Below are 22,739 nucleotides of genomic sequence, written 5' to 3' on the forward strand. Positions count from 1 at the left end.
AGAATTCATTCATAGAACCAAAGACGTACAAAGAAGGATATGACAAAGTGGCCTCGTTAAAACCTTTCTAAGACAACCTCATGGGACAAACTCCAAGAGAGGAAAGAGTATCACATATGTCATGGACTAACAAGAGAGTCAAATTCAAGTCACTTTGGACCATTACAATAAAAGAACAAATCAAAAACGAAAACTAACATATAGACCTCCAAAGAGAACCGCAACTATAGACCAACACAATAGACCCACATGAGAGGACCGCTGAACATCCCAACTGTCAAAAGAAGCCTTCTATGAGCAAAATCATAGTCCTTTGACACCGACACAAATTGCAAGACACAAACTCGGAGAGAACACGCAATAAGAACACATAAGCAACAGTAAAATAGCCCCTGAGAAGCACTCCACTTCAACTCAAAACCGGACACACAAAAAAACCTCTTATGACCAAGCATAGTTCTTAAAACATCGCAAAGTAGAGAAGAGTATCACATTCCAACAACAACCACCAGCGTCACTGCTGCCGCGACTGTTGAAACATAAACAAAACATCAACCACCAGGTATCACAACTCTCTGAAGGAGAGACATAATCCAACGTCACTACTTTCGCCGCTGTTAAGACAAAGACAACACATCCACCTAAAACACTATAAAAATAATCAAACAAAACAAACAGACAAACGGACCTAGATCCAAACATATCTAGACTATCTGAGAAGGGGAAGGGGAGGAGAAGAGTGGATAAGAGGAAGGGAAAAGATGAGAGAAAAAGAAGGGGAGATGAGGAGAAGAAGAGGAAGATGGGCGGAGGGGAGAGGAGGGCCAGTGGCCACCTCCCCTTTAGCTTCCTTGCTGTTGGTTGTTGGCAAGGAGAAAGGGGACCAGAGTGCCGTTAGGATTTTTTTTAGAGAGGAAGAACAAATTAACCAGTCGGACCACACAACACCTTAATGTGCCTAGTTGTAAACCAATAAACAATATGTAATAAATTAATATTTTAATTTGACATATCGGGTGGAATAATTTTTGGGTGGTCTAGGTACACCACGTGACTGGTGTACCATCCAATAGACGTAGGACATGTGAAATATTTCCAATACAGCAAGCCACAAGTCATAAAAGCAATGCAATAAGTTGGAAAATAATTCGACATGACTTATGTGTATTGGATTGTACACGGAACATATAAAAATTTCTCATCAAGTGGAATGTAAAATTCTATTATATCCAACTAAAATTCAAATTTAATATTTGATATTTAGATGTTGGGAAAAGCCTCTAAGAAAATAATAATAATAATAATAATAATAATAATAATAATAATAATAATAATAGAATAATAATAAGAAGAAGCTAGTTATCCTAAGATGGACTCTCAAAGTAACATTGAAGAAACACAACATATGTTTCTCTCGACAGCCATAATTAAAAATTATTCCTAGAGTAGGAATAGATATAAGGATTGCTAACCTTTCGTGTAGGTGAAAAAAGATTTTGAAGGCGACCAAACACATAAATATCCATCCCCTTGTCTCAAAAAACAATATTATAAATTTCTTCCACTCTCTCTCTACTGGCACTTTTTGGATAAAACCCCAATGGAAGCAAGGTAGCAGCAAGCACGCTATAGCACATTAGTTTGGCCCTCTTCTTTTTCTCTATATGCATCGACTATATAAGGCCTAGCTATCCTAGCTTGAACCAAAACCAACACACTCACAGAAGCCTTTTGCTCTTCTTCTCCCCCTCCCCTCACACCTAGCTCACAGTCTCAACCTTCCTCAAAATGGCCCTCGCCCCTCAGAATTTTAATAGGGCCCCTGCACCACCTCAAATGTATAACAACCCTGTACCAACTGCTCAAAATTTAAACACCGCCCCTCTACCAGCTGCTCAGAACTATAACACAGCACCTCAACCCGCTGCTCAGAACTATAGCACGGCTCCTGTACCGGCTGCTCAGAAGTACAACACGGAACCTCCAGCTGCTCAGAATTACAATCCGGCCCTTGCACCAGTAGCTCAGAGTTATGATCCGGCCCTTGCACCAGCTGCTCAGAGTTATAATCCTGCCTTTGCACCAGCTGCTCAGAATTATAATCCGGCATTTGCACCTGCTGTTCAGAATTATTATAAGCCGCCCACCACAACACGCAGAGGAGGACCTCCTCTGCTCAGAGATGGGCGCCGCCAATTTTCAGCAACTTCTGATGACAGTGCATTGACTAACCAAATTCTGGCTACTGATCGGTCTCGTGACCGTCCCTATGATGTCAAGTCCGTTCCTCTTAAACATATTCTTCAAACTGTTGACGTCATCCTTGCCCGTGTCACGAAACCTGACATCCATGGTGCCTTTCTGGTTCCGGTACGTCCATGCCTGATTATATATATGTCACTTGCTCATCTTGATCATCAGGGTTTACTAATTACGATGTTACTAATCATGCTCAATTGTTTCTGATATTTTTTTTTTGGGGTATGAATGAACTAGGGAGCTGTAGGTGCACATGATGCTCTAAATTTGGAACATGAGAAGGCCCTCCATGCTACCCTGAGTAGCCTCCAAGACAACTACGATGTTCCAACCGGCCTGTTTAATGCCATCTCCTGCGAGGTTTATATTACATATACTATATAAGCTTATAATTAAATGTGATGTTCATGTGATCGTAGATAATTTGTATGAGTGCAAAACAATCTGCATTATGCTTAACTTGTTCCTTTAATTGATCTTGCAAAATTATAAGTGGGTTAAATGATCACAGATATTCGGCAAGTGGCTGTCTGGGGAAGATCCCAACAAGACAACCATGGAGATATTGGACATTGTGCAACACCATGATTGGGATGAGAAAGTGGTGCTTGTCTTGGGAGCTTTTGCTGTGAAAGATGGTGAGTTTTGGCTTGTGGCTCAGCTTTACACCACCAACCCACTGGCCAAGGCGATTGGACAGCTTAAGCAAGTGCAAGAGATATTGGAACGTGCTGGGACTACCTTGAAGCCCAAGTTTGACTCCTACAACAATCTGGTTAGGGCCATCATCAAAGTCACCAAGTGCGTTGTTCAGTTGCATGACCTTCAGCGTGATCCGCACGTGACCACCGAACATGAATCCGCAGCCACCACTGCTCATATCCCCACCGCTGTTTACTGGACGATTCGGAGTATTGTGGTTGCTGCATCACAACTACTGGGGATCACTGGCATGGGCCCCGAGTAAGTGGTTCATATTCAGAGCCTGACAATATTTTTCTATTAATTCTTTTTATTTGCCAAAAGACAGTGATAAATTCATTGTGTTCCACTTTTATTTGGCTTCTATAAGGTATCTGACAGAGGCATGGGAACTATCATCCTTGGCGCATAAGCTCGAAAACATACACAGCCACCTCCAGGAGAACCTCGACAGATTATATGAAATCATCAGTGAGTCTAATTAATTTTTATATTAGAGGTAGCTTGTCCTATTTGTTTATTCATGCCTAACTAGAAGATATTTTTAATGGTGTGATGCAGAGAGGAAGAAAGATGATGAAGCCTTGGCTGCCATTGCATACATCTTAGAAACACCACACATTGATAACGTCAAGCCTCTGAGGGTCTTGTTTTACAAGGATGATCTGCCAGCACTCTATGATTGCTACAACAAGAAGAGGGTTCGCTCTGAAACCTCACTTCTCTTCTATCCCCACAATATATATAATCAACTAGAATTGGTCAACCAAGATCATTTTCAATATCATCAGGTCAACTAAACCTTAATTAGACAAAAAAAATTTTAAGAAGGAAGTACAAGTTTGGATCATGACTTCAAGTTACTAATAGTCACATTTGGCAGAAAATTCATGTCAAATTAAGTCCTGGTTTCAATAATGTTGTGCTCCCAATTAATTAACCAACCTCCTTATGCCCCCATGAATGCATGAAACAGGTGGATATTGATGTCTTGAAGAGGAAGACTGTGATCCTGTTCATTTCAGACATTGACGTCATCAATGAAAACGAGTATATGATTGTCCAAAATATGTACATGGAAAAACGGCAAAGCCCAGCAAGGCCAGAGAGCCAGTACGAGGTTGTGTGGGTTCCAATTGTGGACACGTGGACTGATGCCAAGTACCAGCACTTTGAGGAGCTTAGGAGAAACATGGAATGGTACACAGTGTTCCACCCTTCAGTGGTCTCTCCAACTGTGATCAGGTACATCAGGAAGAAGGACAAATGGAACTTTCAAAAGAAGCCTCTGCTTGTGGTAATGGACCCGCAAGGCAAAATAGTGCACACCAACGCTGTTCACATGATGTGTATTTGGGGAAGCATAGCCTTCCCTTTCACCAGCAGCAAAGAGAAATTGCTCTGGGAGGAAGAGACCTGGAAGATTGAACTTTTGGCTGACTCCATCGATCAAAATCTCATTAACTGGGTACGTTCTATTGTTATATATGTATACGTTGTCAAACTGTCAATCTGAATAACGCGTTTAAGCAAAATCATATATTCTGACCATGAAATAGTCCATGTGAGACTGTTTTTGTCAAGAGGACTAATTTTTCGGATGATGAATTTCAGATTGCAGAGGGGAAGTACATTTGCTTGTATGGTGGGGAAGATATGGAATGGATCAGGAATTTCACAAGGGCAGCAAAAAAAGTGGCTGCGGAATCTGGGATCCAGTTGGAGTTGCTGTATGTGGGGAAGAGCAAACCAAAGGAGAAAGTGGTGAAGAACATCATGACCGCCATTCAATTTGAGAAGCTAAGCCACACCCTCGAGTGGAACCTCATCTGGTTCTTTTGGGTACGTCTGGAGAGCATGTGGCAGTCTAGGGGACAACAGCTTCAGACAGAGGCTCTGAGATCAGGTCGTCTTACCGACAGCTTGAAAAGCGACGCGGTGATGCAGGGGATCATATCAATGCTCAGCTTCGGCTCGAGTGACCGTGGATGGGCTGTCATTGGGACAGGCTCAGCTGGCATGTCCAAGGCCAATGGGGAGCACATGTTCAAAAGCTTGAATGAGTTTAACTTGTGGAATAGAAGGGTGAATGAGATAGGCTTTGTGCCTGCATTGAATGAGTACTTGGATGGGGTGTATAAACAAGCACCACATCACTGCACCAATCTCATACTGCCCGCTACCGGGCTAATGCCTGAGACCGTGGCCTGCGCTGAATGTGGCCGGCTCATGGAGAGGTTCACCATGTTCCGCTGCTGCACTGACTGATCTACATGAGCTTGTTGCATTACACCAGACCACCAGAGTGATTTTTATGATATATTGAGGAGTTCCATTATGGAGTTTCTACTACTTATGATAATAAACGTGACATCTAAATTAAGGTGGTGCTTTAGCTAGGTGCCGCCTAGTGTGTGTTTTCTTATGATGCCATCTTATTGAAATCAATAAATTTCAAGTATTCCTTCTTAATTTGCTTTCATTTTACTTCTCTATATATGTTATTACTTTTCATGGTCACATTGCATGTCAAGATCAATATATACGGAGAAGTAGAGGAAGGGGAGAAAAAAGAAGGGAGATTCACTATTATACCCAATATAGGAGCCCAAATTATAAAAAAAAACTATATATGAAATGGACTTTAGAAACACACCCAAAGCCCATTTACAACATAATAAAAAGGTTTTTAACTTCTTTTAAATTACAAAACTGACATTGATTTCTTAAAATAAACCCAACCCCAAAACCTTATAAAAAAGCCCAAAACACTCAATAGGGCATCAAAGTAATTTAATAATCAAAATTAAATTCAATACAGCTGTCATTTTTTGGGTTTTTTTTGGCATGTTTATAAAAATTAAATGGTGTAGAATTTAATAATAGTTTTAGTACTAAGAATGGGTATATGAATATCTCAAAAAGGAATGAACAATTTGTTTAATTTAGAGAATTAACAGAGATATTATCTTGATTCTTTAATTTGCTGTCCTATTTGCCTTGCAAAGAAGCCAATGACATTGACAAACAAACCGCAGAACCTACAAAATGTCTGATTCTAGATTAAAATGAGACACTCCACTGGCTCATCTATTCTTGTTTTATGTTCAAAAATTATAAAAAGTTTCACTTTACAACTTATAAGTAGGGCATCAATCCAGCCGAACTAATTAAACTGGCTGATTCAAACTGTAATTATCGGTTTAGTTTGGTTTTGACTAAGAAAAATTTAAGCGGTTCAAAATTTGAATTAAACCGTATATTGGTTGGTTTGGTTTGATTTTAAATTTTTTAAACCGACTTAAACTGGACCGGACCGTCTACTTATATATTTATTTATTTATATTTTATTTTTCACGTGCAGTCCTCTAATTAGATAATAATTAGACCCTCTATTTATATATTTATGTATTTATATTTTCTTTTACACTTGTAGTCCTATAATTATATATATATATATATATGAGGATCCTCAAATAATTTTATTTGAGGGATACTCTACAATTTTTCCAATGATCCAAACCATATATTTTTTAGGTCTTCATTCATAGATCATTTACAAAATTAGATAAATCGAAATTACATCTAATTGACAAAATCAATGAACATCAAAAAGTACTAAAATTTCTAACTCAATTGGTGGTCAAATGATATGTTTTTTGATGATCTTAATGAGTATTGTATTAGCTATATTAGTTATAAGCTTATTTGAGGATCATAAATATATATATATATATATATATATATATATATATATATATGTGAATGTTGAATTTGAAGTTAGATGGACCTTTATAGTTGTTGATATTTAAAATTGTAGCTATATTAGTTATTGAAATTTGAAGTTTTATGGCATGTTGAGTTTTAGGATGGTTTGATACGCTATCAAATTAAAAAAGTATGTAAAGTTGTGATATTTTTCTAGTTGTAATTGGGTTAATAATGTTGAAAAATGCAAAAGGAAAGATAATTGGGCTTGGGCACAAACTGGCCAAACCAAACCATTTTAAATATATTGGTTTGGCTGGTTTGATTTTCTTCATAATTTTTTGTCAAAATCAAACCGAATCAAACTGTTATATTATAATTAGTTCGGTCGCGATTTGAAGGTGAAATCGATCCAATCCAGACCATACCCACTCCTACTTATAAGTACTTCAAATTATCCGGCTCATGATTTTAATAGAACCTGAATAAACTGAAGTAAATGAATGGAGTAAAATTTTGGTCAATGATTCATAATATAAAAAATTGACTATCAAGAAAAAGAAAATTTGATAAATGCATAAGAAAAAAGGAGTCTCAACACATATCGAAACAAAAGGAACACGCAGGCTTATACCATTACGCACAACAGCAGAGAGAGACTGTTGCCAAATGTCAATTTTAGTTCATTACTTTAGGTTTTTTTTTTTTTTTTTTTTCGGGACTTACTCTCACAGTTTGATATTAGGAATTGTTCATTCCGTCTTAAAAGTTCTCAACTAATTATCCTTTGATGAATTGTATCTTTCAATTCGGTTTTGGCTGATTATAGCGGACAAGTTTCCAGCTTAATCATTGCCATTTCAAAATTAAATTAGTTTAATTTAACGAGTTTAGTGATCGAGCATTTTTGCTCACCACTTTAACCCAATGTGTATATACAAAGTAAAAAGTTACCTATGGACACATGTTAAGTATAATAACAATACACCTTAAGTTAAAATGATGAGCAAAAATATTTTCATCAATGATATTGTAATATGTAATTCTTGACCCTATTTCTTTAGGGGGAATTATTTGGCTAAATCCGATACACAAACTTTTGCAAGAAAAATTCTCAGCAGAAAACTATATGGAGCCTTACCATGAGAAAAATCTGACCAAAACGGGAAATGCCGAATGAGGCCCAAATTGAGGGTCTAAACAAAGAGAGTGGATATTCAAGATCTCGTTTCAGCTCAGAAGTAGAAGAAGGTCCAAAATGAGGCCCAACTATCTAAATAAAGAAGGAACAAAACAACAACGTTCAAGAATCCTAGGAGGACAGCATGCATAGTAAAAGGAAAAACAGAAAGAAAAAAAACCATTCAATGATGTAGCTTGAGGCAAACTCTTCAATGTAAACCGTAACTGTGAACAAAACATGTGTCTCACGACTGGCTGCAGCAAACAAAAAATATTCCTGGAGTAAGAATATCTGGACTCGAGTTTCGTAAAGGTGAAAAAATATTTTGAATGGCGACAAGAGCCGGAGCCCCTTATCCGAAGATCAGTATCTATATATTCTCTCCACTGATATAGGCTAGCAACCCACTTTATGATTTAAACCCCAACGCAAGCAAGGTAGCAGCTTTTTATCTGTTAACATGCATCAACTATATAAGGACTAGCTGGCTACACCTAAACCCAAACCATTTCTCCTCTTCTACCAATTTTCCCTCTCAGAGAAGCTTAGAGCCTTCCCTTTGCAAATGGCCCTTGTACCTCAGAGTAAGTTCACTGCAGTAAGCAGAGGAGACAACCGTGCTCGTGCTCCGGCTCCCAGAGATGGCCGTCGTCAGTTTTCGTCAACATCAGATGACAATGCTTTGGTGAACCAAATTCTGCTCACTGATAAGTCTCATGACCGTCCCTACGAGGTGTCTTCTCTTGCAGTCAAGAACATTCTCCAAACCATTGAGGCCATTCTGTCTCGTGTAATGAAACCTGACACCCATGGCGCCATTGTGCTGCCGGTACGTCCATGCCTAATTGTAATTTTGTGTCATTTCACTTGATTGCTCTTCAACCTCTGTTGATTAATTATATGTACGAAGAATATGCAGCTTAGCTGGATGACAATTCAGTTTATTTACATGTTGTTCATCTCTTGTATTGTGTTGACCTCGTTTGTGTATTATAATTAGGGAACACTGGTACCGGCAGCTACACACGCGGATGCTTTGGAACATGAGAAGACCCTCCATGCTAGCCTCAGCACCCTTAGTGAAAGCTTCGATGTTCCAAACCACGTGTTTAATGCAATTTCTTGCGAGGTAAGTGAGATTCAGATTGATAGTTTCACAGCATAACATAACCCATGTGCATATAAATTTTGTTGATTGATGTATTGGGAGACAGATATTATGCAAGTCGCTGGCTGGGGAAGATGCAAACAAGACAACCATGGATATACTAAACATTGTGCAAAACTATGATTGGGATGAAAAGGTGGTGCTTGCCTTGGGAGCTTTTGCTGTGAAAGATGGTGAATTTTGGCTTGTGGCTCAGCTCTACACCTCCAACCCACTGGCCAAAGCTGTTGGACAGCTTAAGCAATTGCAAGAGATATTGGAACGTGCTGGGACAATCTTGAAGCCTAAATTTGACGGCTACAACAATCTGGTTAAGGCCGTGCTCAAAGTGACAAGGAGCATTATTCAATTACAAGAGCTTCAGAATGATCCCCACTTGACCCCCGAAATCAAATCCGCAGCTTCCACCGCTCATATCCCCACTGCTGTTTACTGGACAATTCGGAGTATCGTAGTTGCTGCATCCCAACTTTTGGGGATCACAGGCTCCGACCCAGAGTAAGTTGTTTTATAATCTGCTACAATCTTGTCCAGAATGAAACTGTTTGTACCTTCTCAACTGACCACATGGTGTATCAGATACGTAACAGAGGCATGGGAACTATCATCTTTGGCGCATAAGCTCGAAAACATATTCAACCACCTCCAGGAGAATCTCAACAAACTAAACCAAATCATCCGTGAGTTTTACCCTAAAAACAAAACAGAGTACATGGCTTGTCCTGTATATGTGTTTGTGGCTAACTAGATATCAATGGTATGTGATGCAGAGAAGATCAAAGACGAGGATGCTTTCAATGCAATTGCACGCATTCTAGAATCACCACACATTGACAACAGCAAGCCTCTAAGGGTTTTGTTTTACAAGGATGACCAGCCTGCTCTCTATGACGGCCTCAACAAGAAGAGGGTTTGCTTTAAAATCTATCTTTCTCTTCTCATTTAGAAGCCACCAAGTTTGCAATGTCTGTACCCCAATTCATTTTAAAAAATTGAAACAGGTTGACATTGATGTGCTCAAGAGGAAGGTAGTGATTCTGTTCATCAGTGACCTAGACGTTGTCCAAGGGAACGAGTACATGATTGTCCAAAACATGTACATGGAAAAACGGCAGAACCTGGGAAGGCCAGAGAGCCAGTTCGAGATTGTGTGGGTTCCAATCACGGATGAGTGGACTGCAGCCAAGTACCAGCAATTTGAGAACCTCAGAAATAATATGGAATGGTACAGTGTGTTCCACCCTTCGGTGGTGTCTCCTATTGTGGTCCGGTACATCAGGGACCAGAGGAAATGGAACTTTGTGAAGAAGCCTCTGCTAGTTGTCATGGACCCTCAAGGCAAAATAGTGCACCAGAATGCTATTCACATGATGTGTATTTGGGGAAGCCTAGCCTACCCTTTCACAAGCACCAAAGAGAGATTGCTCTGGGACGAAGAGAACTGGAGGATTGAGCTTTTGGCAGATCAACTTACATCCTAATATATTTACTTGGGTACAAATACTCATCAATCATATGCATATCTAAAACTGTTACTTGTAATTTGGTCAGCTAACATTACAAAAAAAAATTTGGTATCTGTTTCAGATCACAGAGAGGAAGTACGTTTGCTTGTACGGTGGAGAGGACATAGAGTGGATCAGGAACTTCACAAGGGCTGCAAAAAGTGTGGCTCTTGAAGCAGGGATTCCATTGGAATTGCTTTACGTGGGGAGGAGCAAGCCTAAGGAGAAAGTGGCGAAGCAGATCCTGAGCATCATCCAAGCTGAGAATCTAAGCCACGCTCTTGAGTGGAACACCACCATTTGGTACTTCTGGGTTCGTCTCGAGAGCATGTGGCAATCCAAAGGACAACTTCTGAGCGAGCAATCAACAACCCATTTCAAGACAGACAATTTGAAAAATGATCCTATAATGCAGGGGATCATATCAATGCTGAGCTTCGGATCGAGCGACCGTGGGTGGGCTGTGATCGGCATTCCCTCAGCAGACATGGCTAAGGCCAATGGAGACCACATGTTGAAAAGCCTGAAGGAGTTTACCGACTGGAAGATCAGGGCAGCCAACGCAGGGTTCATCCCGGCGCTGAATGAACACCTAGAAGGAGTGTTCAAACAAGCTCCCCATCACTGCACTAATCTTATTTTGCCTGCAACCGGAATCATGCCTGAGACGGTGGCCTGCGCTGAATGCGGCCGTCTCATGGAAAGGTTTTCCATGTTCCGCTGCTGCACCGATTGAGTGAAATCACGCCCAAACCCTACCCCATCAGCTGCAGCTGCTGCTGCTTCTTCTGCTTTGCTACTATTTTGATAATAATTACAGCTTGTAAAAGGTCCCTAGCATAGCCTCTATGGTGCTTCAGGGGCATGGTGTGTGATTCATTACTTTGTTAATGTTCCATACTATTATTATAAGTATCAATAAAATTTGATTACCACTTTCATTTGCAAGTTAATTTATTCAAATCCCTTGGAGATCTGATGAAGAACTATTGCAAGCAGAGATAAGAAAACAAGAAATGACAAGTGAGCTCAGACATATCCCTTACTAATCAGCTTCTGGTTGTCTAAGACCAGATCATAACTACAGCCAAGGGTTTGTTCATCATCACTGCTCACCCATAAATTATTATTTAATTTTAATCCACGAGAATTAAAAACTGTACCAGGAGACAGGTAGCGCAGTGCAAAATGCACGGTGCTGTTTAATACTGGTGTGATTTTTAATCTATGCTTCGGAAACTTGAACATCCCCAACCAATCGAAATTCACAGGGCGTTCACCATAAGAAGCAACGAATTTATTTACAGACGAAAATGTCACGACCCGAATCGGCCCAAAACCATTAACGACACTACAATGCGTAGGCTGTTTTTGATAAATTGGGTTGGGATCGAATTTGAATCTACGCTTCCGTTGACACGTCCCTCTGGATTTGAAAACCAGCCGATGAACGTAACGCCTATCGAAAGCGACTCGAAAGAGAAGAAGAAAAAAAAGCCCTAAATTTGTTCTAGTTCTACTGAAAATAATCTAAGCCGAAATGTTTACATTGAGGAGGAGCGGCGTTAGGGTTGGGGATTGGTAGGGCGGGATTTATAGAAGCGCTTGGCGGATTGGACGCATAAACGTACCCCTCTATGTTAATAATATATCGAGAATGCCATTCTGGCATTGGGTGCTCGTGTGTGTCTGGGCTTCTTCTGTAGTTGTGTAATGTTGCAATGGGCCCAACTAAATTACAGGGATGATTATATTGGGCTTAGTTTTGTAGAGATGAACCCAAATTTTAAATTTATATTAGTAGCAGAAGGAACAGAGTTGTCGACAAGTTTTGAGAACTTTCAAACATACCCAAAATTTGATCACTGCGTCCGTCATTTAAAATTATCGATACAAATAAACCTTTGGAATATATCTGGATTAGGCCAATTAAGGTAATGCGTCCGATCTTTTGCAATCGAGTTTGATTTTCCTCCACACAGATTATACATCGTTAAATATCGCTCAGTCAAAAGAAAAAAAAACAAACAAAAAAAATCCCTTGGATGGAATTGATTGAAAGATTAAAAGTAAATGAGAGAAGTTAAATTGGTCAGTTTTAAAATTTGTCTTATTGGATATGCATAGATGATTCATAGCCCATAACCTTTTATGGGTATGGATTCATTTTGGTAAGGCCAGCCAGAGGTCTTTTTTAAGGTAAAGTTAAGCCCGGCAGCGCAAGTAACGTGTAAAATGTCAAAAATAAAAAATAAAAGATGCCCCCATGCAGGATCGAACTACAGACCTTCAGTTTACAAGACTGACGCTCTACCACTGAGCTATAGGGGCTTGTTGATCCTGTATGCGAACTTTGACATATTTTAATTTTAATTTGTTTCTTAAAACCTAATTAACTAGCTGGTGGGTGACTTGAAGCTGAAGCTAGGTCATTTAGCATATTGCCCGTTTTATTCAAACACTGTAACACTAAAATTAATTAGGAACTTCTCACTGAGACTCACTCTCTCTCTTTGCATGAATCATTATTATTAATGACAGTAGTTCTCTATCTAGTCTGTTGATAGGGAGAATGGTTCTCCTGTTGGACTGGGGCCTAACTCGGGTCAGGACCAAAATGTATCCTGGGTTGTTGGGTTGAATCGGTCTTCTAGGATAACTTACACACTTCAAGTAGCTAGACTATCAGAAAAATGGAAACTGGTGTGATACCAGTCAAACCCCCTTCAATGGCTAAGTTAGAGGCTGGTTTGAAGTAGGGAAATGGATACAGAGTTTCTGGGTGAGAATGGGTACTACCTTTGTCTCAATGTAGGTGAAGAGTATTTATAAAGGGAGAAGGGGAGACCATCTCTCCTTAAATCTAGCAAAATGAGAGATCTTCAACCATTTCCAATGTTGTGATCAGAGAATGGTTATGGGCACTAGTTACTATGCTGATTATCAGGGACCAAGTAGTAAGACGACACCTGACTTGGATGTGAAACGCATTAAGCACTCTCTTTCAGCCCTCATGCTGGTATTAAGTGCGTGAAGTGACTTGGTCTAACAGAAATTTGGTTGGGTTAGTATACTAGTGCTTTACAGTGAACCTGGAGTGGTCAACCTGGTCGGGTCGGTACATGAATGCCCCAACCTCACTTGGCCACATGGCGTCCTCTAATAGGCTCAGATATATGACCTATATATTAACATAGTCAAACAAGCTAGTGCCGTCTGCAGTACATTAATTTGACTATAAAAATTGAAGACCAGATCATATAAGTGAATTTGACCCTTCAACAATTATATTGGTCAACTCTGAAACTGAATCAAAAGCGCAGAAAACAGTGAGCAGAGAGACGTCTTTTGAATGAAACCCAAGCTCACGTTTGGGTTTTCTTCTCATGTCTTTGTTTATGTGTTTTTCTTCTTTGTTGCTATAATTTTATGTCCCCCATATTAAATAATACCAAGGCGGATTGTTGCAGACAGACAGCTGATAGTTTTCACATATGAGAGAGCCTTTTTTTTTTAATTGTCGAAAACACATATGAGAGAGCTTGATTGAAAGAGACCGTGACCTGTTTCCTTTCCTTGCATGCAAGGTTCAAAAAACAAAAAACCAGGACAAAAAAGAATACTAAGGCTGCTCTTTGTATACTGTTGGGACCTCATGGCTACTCTTATGGATAAGAATTTCAAACAATAAAAAGTATTTCTTGATTATCCATATTCTATAGTGGAGAGCCTTACCAGCGTGTTTTTGGCTTTCTTTTTTCTTTTCTTTTTTTCTTTTTCTTTTTTTTTTTCTAATGTCATTGTCTACAAGAACCATCTGCTTGATTTTTATTGAAACAGTAATGAAAAAGGGAAAGTGGATGAGGTTTTGTGGGGGGGCGCAAGTTGGCAATTTGATAGTGAGGATTAATAAGTTGGTCCACTCCATTAATCTATCATGCATTTTGGTGCATTTCATAAAATCCGGACTATTAGATTAATATGATGTGGTATAATATGAAACCATTAGATTATTGGAGTAGAGTGGACCAAATTTTATGAAATGCATGATAACTAAATGCAGAGACTCAAAATCCCATAATTGATAATAGTCTATGCATAATCCAATCCAAAATGCATTGCGTTATTAATTACAAGGATTTTGAATCAGTCCACATTAGTCGTCGATAATGATTTAACATGGAGGATTGTCCTCTAGTAATTATTTCTTAACTTAAGTTTCAATCTAAATTAATTACTTCAAATTGGTGCTGTTTAAATCGCCCTTCTTTTCAGACACAATGAGGAGACAGCTCGCATTTACTAAGTTTCATTATTCGATAGGACAAAGGAGAAAATGATATACTTGGGAATTTGTCCAGTACCATTGTATTTAAGAAACCGAGATTGATGAACCGCTCAACCAACCACTACCTAAGCATCAAAGGCTGAAACAAAATTATTTTACTTAATTTATTCTTTTATTTATACAAACACTAGTCTAAAAAATTATTTTAATATATATAAAAAAAAGAGACTCGAACTTGAGTGCAATGGGAGTGACCCGAGCACCTTGAACAACTTGCCTTCCCCGCATCTACTTTCTGTATATATTCCCTAATTAATTAGTAATGACGTGCAAGTGTACTAAGTTCATTTTTAATTAAATGCGTGGAAACAAATTAAGGCACAATGCATGGAGCTAGCTAGATATGCCATGCGTGGATTGGGATAGAAATGAACGCCATATGCTTGTTAATCTGTTTTTCTTATGGACGCATATATCAATCCAGAATAATTACAAACTGGCGGGGCGGTAATCTCGGGTATCATATCAAAGATTGAAAAGAGGACGGTTGTTGTATAATTAATCGCGTTCTTGGGAGGGTGTTATGCAGCAAAACACATGGAATTCGCAAAGTTGTTTTTTGTCTTCATCGGCTGAGGACTTGCTCTCTCTTCTTCTTCCCGTTAAATACTGAATATAATATGCTTCTTTCAGTCGATCAGATAAAGTGATGACATCTTCTTCATTAGATATATAATATTTCACATTTCTAAATCTTCACTCAACGTACCAAAACAAGTCTGTATTAAACAAACCAATGATTATGGTATCTACATATCTAACAAATCACATCTTCACAAAAATAAAATATAAAATCTAGCAAATCACATCCAGAAAAAAATATCAGATAATGATCGTCGGCTGCGGCGGGGCTACTGCCGCAGTAGATTCTATGGTACTTGCTGTACGTAATTATTTTCTTACATTTTCAACTCACACACTGGATTAATATTCTCACTGTTCCCATTCGAAATCGACACATGCCACACCTTCACCTCTCCGTCTAAGCTTCCGCTGTAAACTGAAACGACACCGTTTGAACCACCGTCCGCAACCGCCACCAACGACTTCACCGGCCTCACGTGCCCCTCCAAAACCGCCAAACAGCTAAAACTCCCGTCTCCCCCACGCTGCCACATCCTCACCGTCCGATCAGCGGACCCACTCAACAACATGTCCCCGACGTTGATTAAACACAGTATAGCTTTTCCGTGCCCTCTCAACGCCCCCGTCACCGCCATGTGGTTCGCACTGTCCTCTCTCTCCCACACCAAGATTGAACGGTCACAAGCCCCAGAAAACAGCACCGATCCGTCGTCGTTTAGGGCCAGAGCATTCACCGCTGACTTGTGCTTCTCCAAAGTCGCCACCAGCACGTGGCGCTTTTCTCCAAATGGTTTCGCCCACACCCGGATCCGCCGATCCGCCGACCCGGTGTAAACCGTCCCGTCGTTCGAGACCGCCACGGCGTTCACGGCGTCCTCGTGCGCCTTAACGGACTCAACGCAGCGGAGATCGGTCTCCCTCCAAATCTTCAAGCTCTTGTCCCAGGAAACGGAGTAAATCAAGCCATTATTAACGGCGATGCCGGTAACGGCATCAGCGTGTTCGATCCAGAGCCGTTTCTTGTGGCGGCGGATGGTGACATAGTTCTTGGGGAGGACGAAGCGGCGCAGGCGGTCGGTGAAGGTTGGGAGGACGGTTAAAAGCTTGTGCCGTTTAGTCGCCGTCGTCAACTGCCAGGCTCTAATTTTAGAATCTTGGTGCGAAGTGAGCACCTTGCCGTCAGAAAAACTAACGGCCTTAACTGAACCGGCATCGCGGGCGCTGAATGACTCAAGATGCGTGCAGGCAGTTCGATCGTAGATGTTGATCTCGTGGCCCGATGCGGCGTACAGAAGGTCGCGGTGCACCGCGAGGCAGGTGATCGGGAGAGAGGGCTGTCGGGGTGTGAGAGTGGTGAAGCAGAGGTGGGAGACGGAGAGGTCGAGGGCGTCGAGAGGGGAAAGCTTCTGGAGGGAGGGGAGAGATGGTAGCGTCTGGAGGGAGAGATTGCTTTGGAGGCTGCTACTGGAGGTGTCGCTAGTACTGGTACTGGGAAAATCGGAGGAGCTGCTGGTATCAGAACCTCCGAGTTTCGGCCGAGACGACGGCGATGGCTCGGTTTTAGAGAAGGGAATGATTGAGTCGTGAGTTGTGGAGCAGATGGCTAGCCATGATTGGACCCTCATGATGATCCGTTGCCGGCTTTGGAGGTAGAGAGACTGTGACACTGACTCGGCCGATATAAAAGCTGAGTGGAGCCTTGTGTGTGGTTTTTATATAGAAATAAAATTTTGGACTTTGGAGGGTGATGGTGCCACGTGGAGGTGGAGAATGGGAAAATAGAAAATTGGTACGAAGCTCAAAGGTTCACAAAGGAGGAGTTTGCCGGTAGGGCTAGTTTGGTAGTTCTAAAGGGGGTGAGGAAGTGGGGTCCATCTTGCTTAGCTTTACAGACCGAATTATACGAAATACGACTGGGGACAACAAGGAAGAGGCTGGCTTTGCCCATTGTCATCTTTGGGGGCTTTGAAAGAAGGAGAAGGAATATGCTAAAGCCGTAAAGCGAGATATTGCTGGTCAAAACTGGGTCTGCTTCGCCCAAGTTGGCTTCGGTTATCCAAGTGTGTGCGTGAGCTGTCACCATGATCATGCTAATGACGTAAAATTAGAGGAAAATACTTGAGGAGCCATTCTTCTTGTACATAAATTACAGTCTTGTTCTCGCGTTATTTCTCCTGTAATCTGCCTATAAGAAAAAAATGACTCCTTACAGGTAAAGAGTCGAGCAATATCTAGAGTAGAAAGAAGTAAATTGATATGCAATTTAAATGATTTATTACGACATTAATATGAACAACCTTATAGATGCTTCAAGAGCCTTAATGTAGAGGACATTTACATCTACTTCAACTGAGACCGAATAAAGTTTATAATAATATGCAGTAGGTTTCATCAATGTTTGAAACTTTGGGTTGAACGAAAGTCACTATACAAGAAAATACAAAGTCACTATATACGGTCGGAGTACTAAGTATGGATAATTCAAATTATAAATTAGTTTCTTTCTTAATCATGTTTTGTCATCTGCTGACTCATTGCTTAGAATATAGTCCATAATTATTAATACCCCACTTGCAAAATATGAGTCAATTTTAGCAAGAATTGGAGCGCCAAGATCCCTTCTCTATATGCTCAAAACCAAGTGGATGCATCTTCTTGTTTTGCTGAAAGTTTAGTAAATATTAGTACCCCAAAATTTAAAATGATAAAAAAAAAATGTTTTGTGAATATTCTCCTGCCATCTTGTTTCACAATCCATCATATAGTTTTTTTTTTTTTTTAAAGTACAAGTCATAGTCAAAATTAGAGTGGAAGGAAATTTCTCATATAAATACACAAATAACGTTATAGAGGTTTGAAATCTAAGACCTCTTGTTTGCAACTAAAAGCTTTTTTTCATTGATTAGACTTCGTTGACATCATATGCGAGAGAGATAAACCCCAGGAGGAGTAGGAGATGAGTTTCTTGGCAATGTTTTAGCAAACCAGCTTTCTTATCTTATGTTTGGTAACAGATTATAAATAGTCAAAATATTTTTGGTTTGACCATGGGCAGTGTATATGGATCGATTTATAGCAAAGTAGATTCCTTTTATTGTCTTCAACTATAGCTTTGACCGCAAAATTACAAATAAAGCTCATGCCAAACTAATAAGATCAACGAATATCTGCTTAATTAGTTCCTTTTTAGCATCTAATTAACTGATTAAACTTGAATTGTCCCCTTGGAGTGGAACAATTAGTGGCAGCAGGTTAATCAAATCATTCTAATTAATAGTTTTTCTTTATATATTTATTACATTTTAAGAAAGAGCTGTGGAGTTAAAAAGTGGCATTAGAGCTTTATGTCAAATCATGTGACGGGCATTCCCGAGCAAGACTTTCCATCTCACATCCTCGCGAGACAGGACAAGACAGGACTGTTAGCCGCCGTCTCCACTCCAATTCCTCCGAGTACTAGTGGGGTTTGGTCGGTTGGATTATTGTGGGATGAATTGTAAACAAAGATATTAAGTTATTAACTGATCAAATTCTCCCCCCATATTTGTGATATTTGATTTAACTATTGCACAGTGCCGGTCCTGAATTTTTCACTTTCATGCTCCTATATATTTAAATTTAATTCACTTTCATTTTTCAATCAAGATCTAATCTATCTAAATTAACTAAAATTTTAACATTCAAGATAAATAAATTATATCATTTCAAATTTTAATATATAAAAATTCATAATAAAACGCTACATTGTATAAACAAGATAAATACTTGCAACAATTCAATAAGTTCTTTTTCAACCAACAAAACAAAAATTTCTCTGCATGCTCAATAGCCGAAGCAAAACAACATTAATCTACTTGAAATCCCTTTGCTTCCTCAGCAACCAATAAAACAAAAATGTATTTACATCCTCAATAGCCAAAACAAACAACATCAACCTACTTGAAATCTCTTTACATCCTCAACAACCAACAAAACAAAAATGTATTTCCATCCTCAATAGCCAAAGCAAACATCAACAAACTACTTGAAATCCCTTTGCATGCTCAACAACTAGCAAAACAAAAATGCCTTTGCATCCTCAATAGCCAAAGCAAACAATAGCAGCCCACTTAAAATCCCTTTGCATCCTTATCAACCAGCAAAACATCAACATCACCACATGCAAGATAAGGTGAAAAACAACAAAATCACAACTAAAAAAGGTAATATTTAAATGATTTTCTTCTTGCATTTTAAAAGCAAAATCCTCAAAGATGCTTTCAAATTCAAGCTTTTTTAACTTATCCTTTTTAATGGATAAAATTGCTATCCTATTTAGCCTTTCTTGTGACATGGTAGACTTGAAGTAAGATTTCTATAATTTTAATTTAGAAAACTTCTTTCTACATATGCTACAGTCACAGGTACAATCAATAGTATTCTATAGGCAACCAAAATATTTGGAAAATAGTCCATATCTTTTACAAACTCTACAATTTCAAGTGTTGTGTTTACTTATGCTAGTAAAAGCAATTGCAGCACCTGTAATTTTGAAAACAAATCACTTGCAACAACATCAAAAGACTCACCATTTCTTAAAGTAGTTTCAAGCTTCACACAACAATTTTTCAATTCCTCATCACCCAATGAAGTTAACAAGAACCCAAAAATACCTTCATATGTTCGCATTTGTTCAAATCTACTCCCAGACACCCTAGTATTTCTTGTTTCCACTCTGGTGCATTCATTTGCAATAAACCCCAAGGGGAGGAGGAAGGATAAGAACCGTCCGGTAACTTTTTGAGTCAGAGTCATCATACTGCTGCATTTCGAATGAGTTTGGAATACTGGGGGAAAATACCGGAATGACCGCATACTCTGGGCTGTTTTGCAGGCTTGATCTCACACTTTTTGGTGTCTGTGGAGTCTGTTGATGCTTCATTTTGTGGTCTATAATGTCTTGTACAGTATAGGGAATGTCAGGGCAACCATTGTGCATGGTTTTTTGCTGTATGCTCCACCTTCTCCATTGTTCTCAGGGACCAACTCATCGTGAGATCTTATTTCAATCACTCTCCCTGATTGAAGAACCACTATCAAATCAGCCTCGCAAATAGTGGTGAGGCGGTGAGCTATGACAATAGTTGTTCTTCCTTCTGATGCTTGGTTTAAGGCTTCTTGTACCATTTTTTCAGATTGAGCATCCAAAGCACTTGTGGCTTCATCAAGCAAAAGAATTTCCGGGTTTCTGATTATTGCTATGGAAATCCTTTGCTTTTGTCCTTCAGACAATTGTACTCCAAATTGCCCAACCTGAAGTGAAAGGTAAAATATCTCTAGTCATATATAGCTATAAATAGTACTACTTTTGATGGAAACTTGGAATGAGTAGAACATTGTGGCATACTTAAGTGTCATATCCTTGAGGTAGTTTAACAATTAAGTCGTGCTTTTGCAGCCTTAGATACACTTATTAGGTGTTCCATTGGAGCTCCTTCCTTTCCGAATAAGATATTCTCTTTTATGGATGTTGCAAAGAGAATTGGCTCTTGATTGACCAGTCCCTCTGGGATCTCAACCATTGCAGTTGAAAGTTCTTTAACTTGTGTCCATCAAGGGAATGTCTCCATTCACTGGATCATAAAATCTTTCAAGCAAAGAATGATTGTTGACTTGCCAGAACCACTGCCTCCAACTAGACCCACCATCTTACCAGCTTGGACTTTAAGATTGAGTAGCAGAAATCAACATCTCTAAATTCGATATCTCCTTTCACATATGGTAAAACTTTTCCCTTTTCATCCTTTGAGTCAATAACAGGAATGCGGTCAATCATCTCAAATATCCAGGTAGCAGCGCCTCAGTGATGAAAGAGAGATTTGGAAGCACATTCATTATGGACCTGAAAATACAAGATTGAAGATGTGCGTTGATTCTTACAAGAGTTTTAAACTTAGAAAATTTATTTGTTTTTTCTTTCTTTTTGTTGAGTTTAGGAAACTTACAATCCTCCCATAATTACATAGATTCCAGAAATAAAAACATGGCCACCTTTTTCTCCTTCAACAGTAACAAGTTTGCAACCAACCCAAGCCTGAAAAGCCCAAGCAGCATAAATCATTCCCATGCTCCCTATCAGTAATCCCTTTGAGAAACCTTGCTTTATGCCGAGTTGTGTACTTTTTTCAAGACCATGTTGAACCTATTTAGTGTTTGATGCTCCCCAGCATATGAACAAACAGTGCTTGTTCTGCAATACCTCCAACGACCCCATAGGCACCATTTATCTTAGCTCCCAAGTCCTTGAGTACCATCCGAAATACAAATCCTGGAATGATAAACATGAGCGAGAATGGAAGAGAAACCACTGCCAGTCGCCAAGAAAGTACAAATCCAAATGAAAAGCAGATGATAAATTATGAGAGGTGAGCCAGGCAATTCGGTATCTACAAAAACAGAGGAAATACAGGTTGATCAATTCAAGATTAGAGAGTGAAGAAGAAGAAGAAGAGCAAGGCCCATAAACAATTGAAAACCTTCTCGGTTATTGTGTCATGGATTAAATGGGCATCAGAAGAGATAGTAGAAATGACTGAAGATCATGGAAAAATTAGCTTGTTTGTCAAAGAAGACAACTTCTTGTCTGAGGACTGATTTGAAGTATTCCATTCTCATGCGAGATGCCTGTCTCTCAGCAGTTCTGGTCCGACAAATTCCTTCTGCAAATCCTGAATGTTGACAGGTCAATAACATTAATCACACAACATTCAAAATGATACAATCAAATGAGTGTGGTTGAAATACATGTTTTCAGGGGTAAAGACTTGGCCACAAAAACCAATAAGGCTCAAAGTTGACATAATACCAATGAAAGCAGATATTCCAACTCCAATTGCAACAAAGAGCAGCCTGAGTGAGTACTGTGAAGAAAATGTGTTGCACTTTCTTAGCCATGTGAACTGGTAAGACTAACCAAAATTCAATACCTCAGGACAGTTTGAAAGCCATGACAATTAGTTCCATGATTTTGCATACCTTGTCCACAATGTCATTGAAGAAAGTACCACCTCCGTATTCGTTGATCACACGGCTGAGGAGCAGCATCATCAACGGTGTCATCAACCCATCTCCAATGCTACCCAGAGTCCCCAAAACCAATAATAACTTGTCCACACCATCTGCATACCTGAAAATTCTACCTTTCTTCGCCATCTTACAAGCTGCTGCATGCAGGACAGTGTCACTTACAAAGAGCAAAACCTTAAGTCTCCATCTTATGAAATTTCATGCCACCATGCAATT

The 22,739-nt window shown here is 39.5% G+C and overlaps 3 protein-coding genes, 2 non-coding genes and 1 pseudogene across 5 annotated transcripts; 2 read left to right on the forward strand and 4 right to left on the reverse strand.

Annotated features, from left to right (window-relative positions):
- Positions 1-1,691: 1,691 nt before the first annotated feature.
- On the forward strand, positions 1,692-5,433 carry LOC103321871 (protein SIEVE ELEMENT OCCLUSION B-like). Its single transcript, XM_008223721.3, has 7 exons — positions 1,692-2,370; positions 2,497-2,619; positions 2,771-3,222; positions 3,332-3,432; positions 3,523-3,662; positions 3,938-4,429; positions 4,576-5,433. Exons 1-7 carry the CDS (start codon positions 1,789-1,791, stop codon positions 5,227-5,229), a joined length of 2,544 nt encoding a protein of 847 aa, XP_008221943.2. The 5' UTR covers positions 1,692-1,788; the 3' UTR covers positions 5,230-5,433.
- A 2,926-nt stretch (positions 5,434-8,359) lies between these two features.
- LOC103321928 (protein SIEVE ELEMENT OCCLUSION A-like) lies at positions 8,360-11,466 on the forward strand. Its single transcript, XM_089046338.1, is given in 8 exon segments — positions 8,360-8,681; positions 8,853-8,981; positions 9,067-9,518; positions 9,600-9,700; positions 9,791-9,930; positions 10,022-10,486; positions 10,488-10,514; positions 10,608-11,466. Coding segments are annotated over 8 exon segments (2,232 nt in total). The 5' UTR covers positions 8,360-8,417; the 3' UTR covers positions 11,262-11,466.
- Positions 11,467-11,680: 214 nt separating this feature from the next.
- Positions 11,681-11,818, reverse strand: LOC148919846 (small nucleolar RNA snoR137). Its single transcript, XR_016124852.1, has one exon. It is a non-coding gene; the product is annotated as a small nucleolar RNA snoR137 (small nucleolar RNA).
- Positions 11,819-12,784: 966 nt separating this feature from the next.
- On the reverse strand, positions 12,785-12,856 carry TRNAT-UGU (transfer RNA threonine (anticodon UGU)). Its single transcript has one exon. It is a non-coding gene; the product is annotated as a tRNA-Thr (tRNA).
- A 2,723-nt stretch (positions 12,857-15,579) lies between these two features.
- Positions 15,580-17,262, reverse strand: LOC103321872 (Transducin/WD40 repeat-like superfamily protein). The gene has a single exon (XM_008223722.3). It carries the CDS (start codon positions 17,081-17,083, stop codon positions 15,773-15,775), a length of 1,311 nt encoding a protein of 436 aa, XP_008221944.2. The 5' UTR covers positions 17,084-17,262; the 3' UTR covers positions 15,580-15,772.
- A 2,332-nt stretch (positions 17,263-19,594) lies between these two features.
- On the reverse strand, positions 19,595-22,683 carry LOC148919847 (putative multidrug resistance protein pseudogene; annotated as a pseudogene).
- Between the last annotated feature and the right edge of the window lie 56 nt (positions 22,684-22,739).

The sequence above is a fragment of the Prunus mume genome, linkage group LG2 (genome assembly GCF_029339155.1).
Source record: "Prunus mume cultivar Tortuosa linkage group LG2, ASM2933915v1, whole genome shotgun sequence".
In the NCBI taxonomy this organism is placed as follows: Eukaryota; Viridiplantae; Streptophyta; class Magnoliopsida; order Rosales; family Rosaceae; genus Prunus; species Prunus mume.

What these genes read in the sequence shown, in the direction of transcription:
- LOC103321871 (XM_008223721.3), top strand. Translation starts at nt 1,789, where the DNA reads ATGGCCCTCGCCCCTCAGAATTTTAATAGGGCCCCTGCACCACCTCAA. An exon ending in ATTGCTACAACAAGAAGAGG is followed by an intron (nt 3,663 to 3,937) that starts GTTCGCTCTGAA and finishes TGCATGAAACAG; the next exon opens with GTGGATATTGATGTCTTGAA. An exon ending in ATCAAAATCTCATTAACTGG is followed by an intron (nt 4,430 to 4,575) that starts GTACGTTCTATT and finishes GATGAATTTCAG; the next exon opens with ATTGCAGAGGGGAAGTACAT.
- LOC103321872 (XM_008223722.3), bottom strand. Translation starts at nt 17,083, where the DNA reads ATGAGGGTCCAATCATGGCTAGCCATCTGCTCCACAACTCACGACTCA.